The sequence below is a fragment of the Nomascus leucogenys genome, chromosome 13, assembly GCF_006542625.1.
Source record: "Nomascus leucogenys isolate Asia chromosome 13, Asia_NLE_v1, whole genome shotgun sequence".
NCBI lineage: Eukaryota > Metazoa > Chordata > Mammalia > Primates > Hylobatidae > Nomascus > Nomascus leucogenys.
In genome coordinates this window covers 47,577,043-47,592,201 of record NC_044393.1, presented here as the reverse complement: position 1 = coordinate 47,592,201, position 15,159 = coordinate 47,577,043, and the positions used below count along the sequence as shown (strand labels likewise).

The following is a 15,159-nucleotide window of genomic DNA, read 5'->3' as shown; positions in this document are numbered from 1 at the left end:
GGGTTCCTTCTCAGCCCAGGAGTGTGGTCTCGGACTGGCATCTTCAGCATCACCTAGTTGTTGTTAGAAATGCCCATTCTCAAGCATCATCTTAGAAGCAGTGAGGGAACCTTGGGGATGGGGCACACAAGTCTAGCTTTGAACAACTTTTCCAGGTGATTCTGATGCATGCTAAAGTTAAGAACCACTGCTCTAGCCCGCCAAAAATCATGTATCAGGTGGTAAAGGCTTAAAACTGCACAACTTGCTTACTGTCTTTTCTAAAAAGAACGAGGGTAATGAGAAATGGGTTTCTATGTTGAGTGAGGCAGAACAAAAGCCACATACAACCTAGATTTTACATAGTGCCAGAAAAAAAAAATACCATCTTGTCCAAAAGTCTCATATTTGGAGAATTAAAATAGTTTTGGTCGAGGCCATGATCTCGGTAACCTAAATTAATTTATAAAATTCTTCCTGTTCCCTGTATTTCCCACAAAAACATCCGCAGCAAAAACGCTGGGATTCATCTGGGCCCTCTGAAAACCGTGTTTCCGACGCAACCGCCCATTAGAAAAACACAATTCCAAATTAAAAACCCGGAGAACTGAGCGGCGGGACTGGCGCCACTGTCCTGGGACAGCGCGGGCTTTCCCAGCCACACCCCTGCGCGCCGCCTGCCTCCTTCCCCGGCAGTTCCCAAAGATAAATAAATCCTCCTTGTTTTTCCAGACCTGAAATTAACGGTGACTCACAGAGCACTCTGCATGGCCACGGTCGCCTCGGGAAGGAGGAAAAATGTGCAGACTTTTTTCCCCTCATGCGAGGGCAGGACAAGCCAGACTGGGCCAATCAGGGGAGGGCGGCGGGAATCGCACCAAAGTAGGTAAAAAATGCGGGAGGCGTCCCCGCTGCCGCAGCCCGCGACTCCGCTCCCGTGGGTCCTCCCCCAGCGCGTTCCCCCTCCTCGGGCCCTGCCCTCCCCACCCCCAACATCTCTCTCCTTCCACTATTGTGTCCCTCTCCCTCACCTCTCCCAGATCCCCCTCCTCTCCCCACTCTGTCCCCTCTCCCTCACCTCTCCCCTTCCCTCACCCTTCCCCCACTAAGTGCCTCCTCGCCCCTCCCCCCTCCCCCCACATACTCCTCCTCTCCCCACTCTGTCCCCTCTCCCTCACCTCTTCCCTCCCCTCTCCATCTCCCTCCTTCCCCAACTATGTGCCCCTCGCCTCTCCCCTCCAAATCCCCCTCCTTCCCACACTGTCCCCCTCTCCCCCGGCTCTCCCCTCCTTTTCCCCTCCACGGCCTCGCCCCTCCCCCTGCGGCAGGCACACCTGGCCAGGTGGCTGCCTCCCCGCGCGGGCCGTGCCTGCGCGGTGGGTGGGGCGTCAGGTGGACCCGCCGAGGAGGCGAAGGAAGGCCACCCATCCCCCATCATCTTTTGCCCGCCCCTTGCCATCAGGAGCCAGCCCAGTCCGCCTTCTAGCCTCCTGCAGACGAGAGAGGACGCACCCCCACCCCTAAACACTTTCTGGTTTAGGGGGACCCTGCCCCGCAGCCTTAAGCAGATGAGGGAAGCTCCCCTCCGACAGTCTGGATAGCTGCCGGGCGGGGCGTTGCCGGGCGGGCTGGTTGCGTAGCAACGGCGGGCGCTGCGTGACGTGCGCAGCCGCGTTCCGTCCCGAGGCGCGCCCGCCCCAGGGTAGGCTCGCGCCGCCGCGTCAGCTCAGCGCTCGGTCTCTCGGTCCCGCAGCCGCGAGGAGGACGCTCTGCAGACTCGCTGCCCGCCGGCTCCCTCCCCCGCGTCCCTGCGACCGCCGCGGCGAAGATGGTGAGTGGGAGGGAGGCCGAGGCGTGGGCCGAGGCGGCCGGGAGCAGTGCATCTCTGGGGCGCCGCGGAGTCGGGGCTAAGGGGGTGAGCCGTGCCTCAGCCCGGGGAGGGACCCGGTCCGGCTGCAGTATCCGGGCCGCAGGGCCGGGGGCGGGTGTCTCTGGGCCTCCGTCGCCCGCCGTCCTGGCTGGGCCCCCGCGCCCCGGGGCGGATCCGCGGCCGTTGCGCAGCTCCCAGCTGGGGCGAGGTCGCCGCCCTGAGCGTGGCCTCTGAGGTGCCTCCGGACCCGGCCTTGCAACAACTGGCCGGGGTTGAGCGCCCCCACCCGCTCTGTGAAATCCATCCGGGGGTCTGCACGTCGAGGCCGGGGAGTGGGGGGCGGGGGGCGTCGGAATCCAGCCACCGTCCTTGTTGGCGTGGGTTTCCCCAGAGCTGGCGCTGAGGCGCTTGGTGACTTGTGCGCGTTCGAGCAGCCCTTGAGGTCTATCTCAGTAAGGAAGATAAAGCCTTTATGGAACAGTCCTAGAGCACGGAATGATCGCTAACGAGCAGGATCCTGGCATGATTTAGAACGGGGTGGCCTTGCAGCCCCTTTGTTTTTTTCTTTTTATCTGGCAATCGGCTTCCAGCAGCACTCTCGTCGTGCTTGTCAAGCTTGGCAGTGTGTATTTTAACCCTTCCCTGCCCGATCTGTCCATGTATGGTTAGAATTTTTTTTCTGACCTGTAGACAGTTGGACTCTGCCAGAACTTGGTGCGCAAGGTGTGGGCATGATGCTGGGATGCTGATACAACCAAATTTAAGAGCTTTAAAAACCATTAAAATACTGGAGTCATCAAAAAGTAAACAGGTGCTCATTAGTATATTCTATATGATGGACATTTTGCTTAATTTACGTATTTCCCCCTTTACACTGTCACTCTAATTAGCTATTTAAAAACGTATTCTCAACTGAACTATCAGATGGAACATTTTGTCATTTTCGTTAGTCTGCACACACTGTTACCATTTTTGGTCAGTGATTTGCAGGCATAGCCTTACCAGACTTTGCTAGAAATATTACACTGTAATTGCATCTGTCTAGAAGCAGTTGGTACCAGCTTATCTGCATACAAACTGTTTTCACTGTGTAACAGTTTTGGTTTTCTTAAGTTATTGCAACTTCCGTGAACATGCAGGCGGCCCCTTAGTGAAAGAAAAGATTAACCGGTAGTTTCTTGATGACTGTAGATATGTATGTAATAGGGATTTGATACTGTTCAGTTTTTGGTTCTTTGGTTTAATGCTGTAAGCTACAAAGTATCAGCATCTTGAGTCTTTTTAATATCTAATTATTAAAAATTTAATAACATTTTAAATGTATATGCACTTTATACTAAAAGACTTAATCTAGGGGCTTTGAGTTGTGGTACGCTTAAGAGCATTCACTCTGTTAAAGTGCTTTGAAGCTGACTAGGGTCTGCTCTAGAGACTTGTGATTTGACATTATACTTTTTTATTGAATGGCTAATACAGACTTTATTTTTCTGTTTGAAAATAAGAGACCAAACATTTTACTTTTAGTTAAATGCTTAAGTTAAATGCTTAGTTTTAGTTAAAGCTTAACTAAATTCAAGGAAGGAAGAGTTATATTTCCTGGTTCTTGTGAGGAGTGGGAGAAATAAAAATTAGAAATGAGCGATTTCCAAATACGCTTCAAAATTGTTGGCTTTAGGGAGATCAAGAAGACCTTAGAAGTTACTCTTAGAGTTCAGATTATAGACCCCCCATTTTTAAAGGTTATTTTTGTTTTTAGCCTTATGAGTGCAGGAGCATCTTTGTTTAGTTCAGTGATTAGAGAATATTGTGGGTATTATCCCAGAGTCTAACACTTGCCTTTTAGCTCTTTTGGTTAGATGCTTGGTTCCAAGTTTCTTTTAAGATTAAATTTTAACTACCGATGGGTTTGTTCTAAATTAGCAGAATCACTTCCTTGTACTCACCAAGTCTTTTAGAAGCACCTGAAATAAAGCAGTTTGAAACCAGCTGGGCACTTCAGGATGAGATGAGATGTTTTCAGATGTCTCCCCCAACAAAAAAAAAACAACGTCTGCCTCCACATGAACCACAATTACAGACCCCAAACAAAACGTGTGTGTGTGTGTACTGAGTGTGCCAGCCTCCTTATACAGAGATTGTTTAGTAGCCCCTCATCAAGTTACTAAAGTTATTTGCTCAGTAGTTCTACTGGATATGGATTGAGACATCACACCTAGACTTGCCTAGCTCCTCTTGTAACCAAAGAGTATCTTTTATGCTTCTTGGAAAGTTAAGAGTGTAGTCTTGCCCCTGAAGTAGAGTTAAAAGGTTTGCACGATAATCTAACCCTTAACCTTATCCTAATCTGAACTGTGGTCTCACAGACTGAACTAATTGGCGCAGTATTCAAGTATTCTAATACTTGGTGATTAGCAAAAACACTACAACCCAGTGAAATAGGTTGGGCATGTATTCACATGCCTGTTTAACATATGAGAAAACAGATTGTAAAGGATTAATTGACTTGAGACAAATCACCTTTTAAAATAAGTTTTAAAATAATAATTTTGAAACATTTTAAGCAGAAAAGCACACAGAATAACAGATCCTTTTGTACGGAAAGAAAAAGGGCTATCTTATTGCCGTATTTCAGGTTTTTATGTTACCATTACAGCTAAATATGCATCATCTTCCTCATCCCACTCCCTTCCCTCCCTAGAGTTATAACCATTCCTGTGTCAAAGACATAATATCCTGGCTGGTTAAGGAGATGATTTTATTCAGGCTATTGCAATTAGGAGAGCATTCCTGATTGCCTTATTTGAAAATATGCAACAGGCCAGTTCTTTGCAGTTACCTGTTTCCCAGAACACAAAACGATGGGGTGGACTAACCATCACTGCTTTCTGAGAACACAGAACTCAGGTAAAGTTCACAGTAGTCACCTGAAATTGATATTCATTGATAGTTCCATACTTTTAGCTACTTAATCATTCATATGTATTGCCTCGATGTGCTTTTACTGTGCTTCATGTATCCTTTTGCAGCTCTGTGAGAAAAAATTAAACTTTGTGGGGTGTTTTTTTTTTTTGCAGGGGAGGGCAGCTTTTGGATTTATTTGTAGCTTTGGTTCTTCAACTGCTGAATTGTGTTCTTTTGTATGATTGTGCAAGTTTATCCATTCCCCTGTTGATAGACATTCAGCCATTTCCTAATTTTTTGCCTTTTTTTTTTGGTCTATTTAAAGTTTTTATAATAGGCAATTTCCATGTCATATATTGCTATATATTACTTCTCTAGCCCCAGTGTGTATCTCTCCATGGTATATATCTAGAAGTGGAAGCCCTGGATTGGAACATACATATTTTCTACTCTACTACTGGTTCGTTCTGGTTGTATCTCATCATCAACAGCTTGTTTCTACATTGCCTTTCACCACTTAAGAAGAGACTTGAAACCTTTGCCAGTCTGATGGTTGTGAAATGGTTTCTCATTATTTTATTTTGCATTTCTCTGATTACTAGTGAGCTGATTCTTTTCGTATGTTTATTGCATCTTAGGTTTTTACACGCATGCTGCATCCTGCAAATCTGACCATTCTGTAAATACGTATCATCTTCACCTAAGCTTATTTGCAGAGCCGTAAAGTAAATGTAGCAGTTAAAAAAAAAAAAAAAAAAAAAAAATTCAGCTGGACACAGTGGCCCATACCTGTCATCCCAGCACTTTGGGAGGTTGAGGCAGGAGGATTGCTTGAAGCCAGGAGTTGGAGACCAGCCTGGGCAATATAGTGAGACCTCGTCTGAAGAAAAAAATTAAATAAAAATTAACTGGGCATGCTGGCATGTGCCTATACTCCTAGCTATTCGGGAGGCTGAGGTGGGAGGATTGCTTGAGCCTGAGTGTTAGGGGCTTCTGTGAGCTATGATTGTACTACTGCACTCCAGCCTGGCCACAGAGGGAGACCCTGTCTCAAAAAACAAGAACATGATTGTCAATACCAGAACCTCATACTGAGGAGTAATATTTCTCTCTTCTGGCACATAAATTTCTTTCCGGGCCCCTTACCCAGCTAATTACCAGAAGTTCAATACTCTCTCTTAATTCTATCCACCTGCCATTTTTAGGCCCCCTGGTAGTGGTAGAATGTAGAGTGACTTAGGACAGAGTTCTTTCCTTCTTTGCCAAGGGCTGTGGAGATTAACATCCTTCTCTTTACACTTAGCCCTCTCTTTCCTGGCAGTTCCTCTAGCCAAAACGTAAAAACACACACAGTAGATATATGGGAACAGTGCACTTTCTGCTAAAATTTGCTGTGTACCTAAAACTTCTCTAAAAAATTAAAAGTCTATAGCCGGATGTGGTGGCACGTGCCTGTAATCCCAGCTACTCAGGAGGCTGAGGCAGGAGAATCGCTTAAACCTGGGAGGTGGAGATTGCAGTGAGCTAAGATCACACCATTGCACCCCAGCCTGGGTGACAGCGAGACTCCGTCTCAAAAAAAAAAAAAAAAAGAAAAAGAAGTCTAAAAAACAAACATGCAAAACAAGTAAACATGACTGACTTTCCTTCTTTCTCCTTTCCTTTTTTTCCTTTCTTTTTTCTTTCTTTTCTTTTTCTTTTTTTTTTTTTGAGACAGACTCTCTTGCAGCCACCCAGGCTGGAGCTCACTGCAGCCTTGATCTCCTGGGTTCAAATGATCCTCCCACCTCAGCCTGCGGAGTAGCTGGGACTACAGATGTGCACCACCACACCCAGCTAACTTTTTAAAATTTTTTATAGAAATGAGATTTTGCTACGTTGCCCAGACTGGTCTCAAACAGTCTTCCCGCTTTGGCCTCCCAAAGTGTTGGGATTACAGTCATGAGCCATCGTGCCTAGTGACTGTTTTTCATAAATAGAATTTGTTTAAATCAAAATTGTGTTTAACTTAGTATACAGGAAGACTTCAAACTTTTGAGTTTTTATGTTAATATAACTTTATATTTTCTTTCAGTAATACTTTGAGATGAAGCACACTATATTTGAAATTTGAAAAAAAAAACTTGCAAGTCTTGAAAAACTGATTTTAACATATAAATGCGTTGTTTTTGTCCACAGAACAACACTCTAGTCTCTGAGTAACTAGAGCTAGTCTCTTCATTGTACTGTCATTTGCATATGTAAACCACAGAGCATAATAAATAAGTAGAATATTGTGAAAGCATGTTTTCTTTTTTTTTTTTTGGAGGCAGGGTCTCATTCTGTTACCCAGGCTGGAGTGCAGGGGCGTGAACACAACTCACTGCATCGTCCACCCTCACGCTCAGTCACTCCTCTACCTCAGCCTCCTGAGTAGCTGGGACTATAGGCACGCACAACCACTCCCAGCTAAGCTTTGTATTTTAAAAGCTTTATATATATAAAGATGGGATTTATAAATATAAATTTGTATATAAAGACGGGGTTTATAAAGATGGGGTTTCACCATGTTGCCCAGGCTGGTCATGAACTCCTGGGCTCAAGTGATCCACCCACTTTGGCCTCCCAAAGTGCTGGGATTGCAGGCATTAGCCACTGCGCCCAGCCGTGAAAGTATCTTGAGCTTACTTCCCTTGTGGCATAACATTTCTGTCTAGATTGTCCATGAAAGTCATACACAAAGATTTACACCTAACACTTCAGCGATATTGTAACCACAGCTTTTCTTCTGTTCATGCCTCCTTTCATTGATGTTCGAAGTGAGAAGTTTTCACTTGGAATTGTGCTTCTGAATTACCTCCTGCTCATTTTTCTTGAAATTTTACAATTGGGAGAGGCATAGACTTAGACAAATAAACATCGGGTTTATTCATCTCAGTAATACTTTGGGCCAAAATGTTATATTCATCGTTGAATCTGCTGTACTAAGACCCCCATTGAGGTGAATATTTAGAGTGATTCTTAGCTCCAAGATTAGTCTTCTAGTAGCTGATACTGTAATGCTTACATGCTGCCAACACTATTCCATGTTTTGCTTTGTTATGTTTTACGTAGATTTTTTGTTTGGAGGTTCTAGCAGGGGAGCGCAGCTGCTATATAACCTTGACCAAAGACCGGTTCTCCTCTATCGGGAATGGTCATCCTCTTCGACTGAGTGCATAGCTTTGAGAGGGACGCACATGGAGTGGTGAGGGAGGAAGGGGACACCTGCCTAGCCAGCCAGATCAGCCGAATCAACCCTGGTGATCAATAGGGTGACAGATGTTGCAGCCAGATCGCACTCACATCCTACGTAGATTTTTTTTAAAAAATTGATTTCAGTAAAAAATGCAATTAAAGTTTTAAAATTAATGTAATCTCTAGTTGAAGGTGTGAAAAGACTGAGAACGTCTGTTGCAGCAAGGCATAGATGAGTGCTTGAAAGATAGAAACTTAAGTTCATACTACACCTGGAAGGTCATTTGTCATTGTATTTGTGCTTTTGGATCACATCAAAGGAAGATTGTTTACTCCTTTGAACATTTTTACATTACTTCATAGGTTGTTATTTCTGTTTGCCTTATCACAGAAAAGCAAAGATGAATTTCCTACCCTTGTTTCTATCTTGGCTTGCTTTCAGAAAATAGCTTGTAAATGTAATTAGTGTGTATTTTAAAATGGTTTCACAACTTTTCTGTTGCTATTTTCATGTACAGGTGGAGCATCCCTAATCTAAAAATCCAAAATTCTCTAAAATCCCAAACTTTTTGAACACCAACATATTGCCACAAGTGGAAAATTCTACATCTCACCTCATGTGACAAGTCAAGTCAAAATGCAGACAAAACTTTCACACACAGAATTATTTAAACTATCATATAAAATAATTTTCAGGCTATGGGTATAAAGCGTATATGAAACACAGGTGTGTTTGGACTTGGGTCCTATTCCCAAGCTATCTCATTATGTATATGCAAATATTCCAAAATTTGAAAATATCTGAAATCTGAAATGCTTGGTACCAGAAGGTACTTAACCTGTAGTAATAGAACTAACGTTAAAGCACAGCACAGGCAAATACAGGTAAGGCTTCTCCAACTTGCTCTGGAGCAATCTTTGAAGTCAGTTGTTGAAGCTCAGGAGTTTTGAGGAATTCTCAAATCACGTAAGAATCTGCAGCCTGACCAACATGGAGAAACCCCATCTCTACTAAAAATACAAAATTAGCCAGGCGTGGTGGCAGGCGCATGTAGTCCCAGCTACTTGAGAGGTTGAGGCAGGAGAATTGCTTGAACCTGGGAGGCGGAGGTTGTGGTGAACCGAGATCGCGCCACTGCACTCCAGCCTGGGCAACAAAGCAAGACTCTGTCTCAAAGAAAAAAAATCTTTAGAGGAATACTCTAGTTATAAGAATATTTCATTTTTAGGCCAGTGTTGTCAAATGGAAAGAAAATACAAGCTATGTATATACTTTTAACTTTTCTAGTAATATTTTTAATCAGTATAAAAATTGAGAAATTTTACATATAAATTGTTTGAAATCCAGTATATATTTTACACTGAAAGCATGTCTCAATTCAGATGCTAAATTGTCATTGGAAATATTTGATCTGTATTTAGATATGATAAAATTTACATTTGAAAAAGTAGATTCATATACTCAAGTTGCTCCAGACCTACTTAAAAGTTTTCCAGTAATGGATAAGAATAAATTTTTAGAATTTAAGTTAATTAAAATTAAATGAAAATACAGTTCCTCAGTCACACTAGCCACATTTAAAGGACTCATTAAGTCACACGTGGCTAGTGGCCACTTTATTGGACCAACCTAAGACTTTGTGAGTTGGCCTACTTAATTTGTAATGGAAAGTTAGTTAGTATGCGTACCAACTAAATTCTCTGCATTTCTGCACATGTCCAAGAAACAATGCTGAGGTAGCATATGAATTTCTTTATAGGACTTAAGATGTTTTATGAAACTAGACTGTTGAGCTCTTTTAAGTTGGGGATCGTACATTCCAGTAGCAAGATACCACTCTCATAGTAGGCCCACATAGATGTTACTGAATGAACATGAATGAGTGAATGGAAGAGGGTATTCTTAATTATGACAAAGGACAGGTTCCCATGGAGGTGGGTTCCTTTAATTTTTATACCTTCTATTCCCACATACCTTTTTTAATGCAATGGAAATTGGGTTTTAAGTATGGAATTAATTGAATAGTACCTCCCCTTTGTATACTGCATGACAATTTACTTTGAGTCTTAGAAGTAAAAATCCTTCAAAATAAGGCTGTTATTAGAGTAATACCTTCAAAGTGATCGTGGCATATGGAAAGTCCTCAATAAATGCCAGTTTCCTTTCTTTCCTTAAAAATGAAACAGTGGAATTTGATGCTCATTGAGGCATCCTGAACCATAGAAAAGCACTCAAAAGCCTAACAAATGAAAGAGCAAGAAGTGCCCGGGCGCAGTGGCTCACGCCTGTTATCCCAGCACTTCGGGAGGCCAAGGTGGGTGGTTCGCTTGAGGTCAGGAGTTCGAGACCAGCCTGACCAATGTGGTGAAATCCCTCCTCTACTAAAAATAAAAAATTAGCCAGGCATGGTGGTGCATGCCTGTAATCCCAGCTACTTGGGAGGCTGAGGCAGGAGAATCACTTGGACCTGGGAGGTGGAGGTTGCAGTGAGCCAAGATCCCACCATTGCACTCCAGCCTGGACAACAAGAGCAAAACTCTATCTCAAAAAAAAAAAAAAAAAAAAAAAAAAAAAAAATAAGCAAGAAGTAATGCTGTCTTACATAACTTACAAGTATTTACCTTATCTCATTCAACCCTTATAGCAACTCATTGAGATAGATATTATTTGTGTTAAACTATACTGCCACGTTAAAAGCATGTGCTCAGTGTCTGGCTGCTGGGTTTTTTTAAATCTTGACTTTGCCACTTGCACTAACTATATGACCTTTGGTAAGTTCCTGACGCATTCTGTGCCTCAATTTCACCATTCTTTCAAGTGGGAATAATAATAGCACCTACCACCACAACAGTATGAATGATGCATATAACTAGTTTAAAGCAGTGGCACAGGCCAGGTGTGGAGGCTCATGCCTGTAATCCTAGCACATTGGGAGGCCAAAGCAGGCAGATCACTTGAGCTTATGAGTTCGTGAGCAACATGACAAAACCCAGTCTCTACATAAAATACAAAAAAAAAAAAAAAAAAAGGGAAAGCTGGGTGCGGCAGCGCATGCCTGTGGTCCCAGCTACTTGGGAGGCTGAGGTGAGAGGATTGCTTGAGCCCAGGAGCTTCAGGCTGCAGTGAACCAATATTGCACCACTGCACCTCAGCCTGGACGACAGAGCAAGACCCTGATCCCAAAAAAAAAGCAGTGGCACGTAGTAAAGTGCTTATCAATTTATCAGTGTTAGCTAAAATAAATAGTGGCAACCTTAGACCTAATTAGGTTCATAGTCTTTTGTTATTACTTGCTATCTAAGTGGAAGAAGCCAGAATCATTTATTTAACTCATTAAAAAGGGATTCCTGCCTGACTAATCAAAAGGCAGTTTATCCTTCAAGGGCCAGCTCTAGGGAGACCTGCCTGACACGACACATCCCTCTTGTCATCATGTCTCGTACAGGATCACTCATTTCCTGGGTTGTCAGTGCATGGGGAGCTTGCTGCTGGTGCAGCATTAATCATATATAGGATTCTTTCTTATATCTGTTCTCTCTACCCAACTGGATATATCTTTAGAATCGTTCAAAGTTTTATTCATCTTTATATCCTGTATTCGTCTTTATATTCTAATGGCACCAGTGTGTGCCTCAGTAGTTGTAGAGCAAATGGAAAGAGTTGGAGGAGTGCATTAGAATATGTTTCAATAGTTTCATTATTTCTTTAATATTATTTTACTTGGAATCATTATATATAATCAACTTTTTAATTTGAATTTTGAGGTGACTTGATTCTTGATGTAAAAATACCATTTTACACTCTTAGTTATATTTTTCCTGGAGTAATTAATGGAGAACTAATCAGTTTTGCATTGCCCTCAATGTTTAGAATAACAATCATTTATTCAACAAATATTTGAGAGATTGTTGTATGTCAAGAACTGGTCCAAGCACTAGGGAAACAAGTTCTTTCCTCATGGAAGTTACAATCTAATATAGAGGAAGAGATAGAAAAGACAAGATCATTTCAGCTGGTGATAAATAGTATGAAGAAAATAAGGTAATGAATAGGGAGTACTAAAGCCAGGCATGGTGACTCACGCTTGTAATCCAGCACTTTGAGAGGCTGAGGTGGGTGGATCACCTGAGGTCAGGAGTTTGAGACCAGCCTGGCCAACATGGTGAAACCCTGTCTCTACTAAAAATAGAAAAATTAGCCAGGCGTGATGGCGCGCACCTGTAATCCCAGCTACTCTGGGAGGCTGAGGCAGGAGAATCACTTGAACCTGGGAAGCAGAGGTTGCAGTGAGCTGAGATTACGCCACTGCACTCCAGCGTGGGGGACCAGAGTGAAACTCGGTCTCAAAAAAAAAAGTGGGGGGGGAAGTACTAGAAGAGATGGGCTACTTTAGCTAGAATTTAGAGAAGGCCTCTTTTGAGGTGAGACTTACATGGCAATAAAGAGCTAGCTATGTGAAGAGCATTTAGGGCAGAAGGAACTCAAGTAGAAGGGCCTGTAGAAGAGAATGAGCTTGACATTTGCCAGGGACAGAAAAAAGGCTTGTGTGGTTAGCATTCAGTCAACAAGGGGGAAATAAGTAAGAAATAGATTATAGGCAAGAACTACACCAGAAAGGGCCATTAGGTCAAAGGTGAGGAATTTGAATTTTATTCTGATGGCACCAGGAAGCCATTGGGTGTGTGATGGTGGGAGGTGTTAAGTAGTGTAGTGGAGTGAGATATGATTTATCCCTGTGGTTGATGTGTAGAGACATACAAATAGGGACAAAGACCAATTAAGAAACTATTGCTGGCTGGGTATGGTGACCCATGCTTGTAATCCCAGTGCTTTGGGGGGCCAAGGTGAGAGGATCACTTGAGGCCAGGAGTTAAAGACTACCCTGGGCAACATAGAGAGACCCTGTCTCTACCAAAAAATAAAACATAAATAACCAGGCATGGTGGCACGTACCTGTAGTCCTAGCTACTTAGGAAGCTGAAGCAGGAAGATTACTTGACCCCAGGAGGTCGAGGCTATGGTGAGCCAAGTTCACGCCATTGCCCTCCAGCCTGGGGGACAAAGCGAGACCCTGTCCGTAAACAAACAAACAACACCACAACCAACTATTGCTTTATTCAGATGGTAGATGGTGGTAGCTTGAATTAAAATTTGTTAATAGTGGAGTTAATGAGAGGTGGTAAGATTGGATATATATTTTGGGAGTAGAGCTGAAAGGACTTAATGATAATTTGGATGTGTGGCATAAGGGAAAGAAGACTATCAAAGATGGCTCGTAAGGCTTAAACCTGATCTAACAGATATTTGATGGTGTCATTATGCTTGAGGTCCTATAAAAGAAGCTAAAACAAAATAGTTTAGCAAAAATTGAGGTTCTTAGAATTTTGAGGAATAAAAAAATTGATTCAAAAGTTTTATAAATCTTTAAAATACCATAATTTCATAGTTGATTATATAAAAGTAGTATATGTTCATTGTAGAACCTTAAGAAAAATTTAGCTGTAATGATAGTTCCAACCAAAGTATTAACATTTGGGACATTTTCTTTTAAGCCATTTAATATATATTCTCATTTTTTCAAGAAGTAATTATTAGCTACCTTCTAGGAACCTGCACTGTTGTTGTAGGCTCTAGAGATTCAATAATATACAAGAAAAAGTCCCTGTCTCTACGAAGTATACATTCTTTTTTTTTTTTTTTGTTTTTTTTTTTTTTTTTTTTTTTTGAGACTGAGTCTCACCCTGTTGCCGCTGGAGTGCAATAGCGCGATCTGAGCTCACTGCAACCTCTGCCTCCCACGTTCAAGCGATTCTCCTGCCTCAGTCTCCTGACTACTAGGATTACAGGTGCATGCCACCACGCCTGGCTAATTTTTTATATCTTTAGTAGAGATGGGTTTTCAACCATGTTGGCCAGGCTGGTCTCGAACTCCTGACCTCATGATCTGCCTGCCTCAGCCTCCCAAAGTGCTGGGATTACAGGTGTGAACCACCGCACTCGGCCCTGAAGTATACATTCTAATGGGAGAGACAGTTAAGAAATAAGTAAACAAATAAGATAATTATAGATTTTATAGATATTATGATGAAAATAAGGGAATGAGAGAGTGACTATCTGGAGACTGCCAATATAGATTTTTCTCACACACTTGAGTTAATCTATAAAGGATAAAACTGTATTTCCCATTTCCCACTGTGACATGAGTGCCAGGATAATTCAGCTGCGGGGAAAATAGTGTTTTCAACAAATAGTGCTGGGACAATTGGATATCCACATGCAAAACAACATATTTGGATCCCTGCTTCATACTGTATTTTGTATTTAACTTAAAATGGATCATAAATCTAAATGTGAGCACTAAAGCTATGAACTCCTAGAAGAACACATAGGTATAAATCTCTGTGAACTTGTGTTAGGCAATTTTTGTCGGTAGTTTTCCTGGCCTTTCTAGGCAATGACACCAAGAGCACAAGTGACAAAAATAGATACATTGGACCTCACTGTATTAAAAAATGTTCATCAAAGAACACCATCAAGGAAATGAAAACACAACCCACAGAATAGGAAAAGATGTTTGCAAATCATATACCTGACAAGGAGCTTGTGTATAGAATATATTAAAGGACTTGCAACTCAACAATAAAAAACCCACTCGTTGGGCAAAGGATTTGAATAGATGTTTCTCTAAAGATGTACAAATAACTAATAAGCCAATGGAAAAAAATGCGGAACATCATTAGCCATTAGGGAAATGCAGATCAAAACCGCAACGATATACTGCTTCGTACCTGCTAAGACAGCTATAATGAAAAGATTATTGTAGCAAATGGCCAGGCTATGAAGTTGGAGCACCCATACATTGCTGGTGGGAATGTAAAATGGTGCAGTAATTTTGGAAAATAGTTTGGCAGTGCCTGAAAAAATTAAACTTGGGAGCTACCGTGTGACTCAGCAGTTTTACTCCTACCTACACATCCAAGCAAAATGAAAATGTATGTTCACACAAAAACTTGTACACAAATGTGCATAGCAGTATTATTCATAGTTGTCAAAAGTGAAAATAACCCAGTGTTCATCAGTTGATGGATAGATGGATAAATGTAGTATATCCATACAAGGGAAGGGAATATTATTTGGCAATAAAAAGAAATGAAATACTGATACATGCTACAGCGTGGATGAACATTGAAAA

At 42.3% G+C, this 15,159-nt stretch overlaps 2 protein-coding genes across 3 annotated transcripts in view; one reads left to right on the top strand and one right to left on the bottom strand.

Annotated features, from left to right (window-relative positions):
* BFSP1 (beaded filament structural protein 1) overlaps positions 1-882 on the bottom strand; it is a 72,813-nt gene extending 71,931 nt beyond the window's left edge. Inside the window, exon 1 of the mRNA XM_003268208.3 lies at positions 714-882. The gene's annotated coding sequence lies outside the window, so the exon portion shown is untranslated. The remainder of the gene's footprint in view (positions 1-713) is intronic.
* A 564-nt stretch (positions 883-1,446) lies between these two features.
* DSTN (destrin, actin depolymerizing factor) overlaps positions 1,447-15,159 on the top strand; it is a 38,122-nt gene continuing 24,409 nt past the window's right edge. Inside the window, exon 1 of one of the 2 annotated variants that reach the window (XM_030825794.1) lies at positions 1,447-1,810. In XM_030825794.1, the coding sequence (XP_030681654.1) occupies positions 1,808-1,810 (3 nt within the window). In that variant the 5' untranslated portion in view covers positions 1,447-1,807. The remainder of the gene's footprint in view (positions 1,811-15,159) is intronic. The other variant, XM_003268206.4, reaches the window with a different exon arrangement.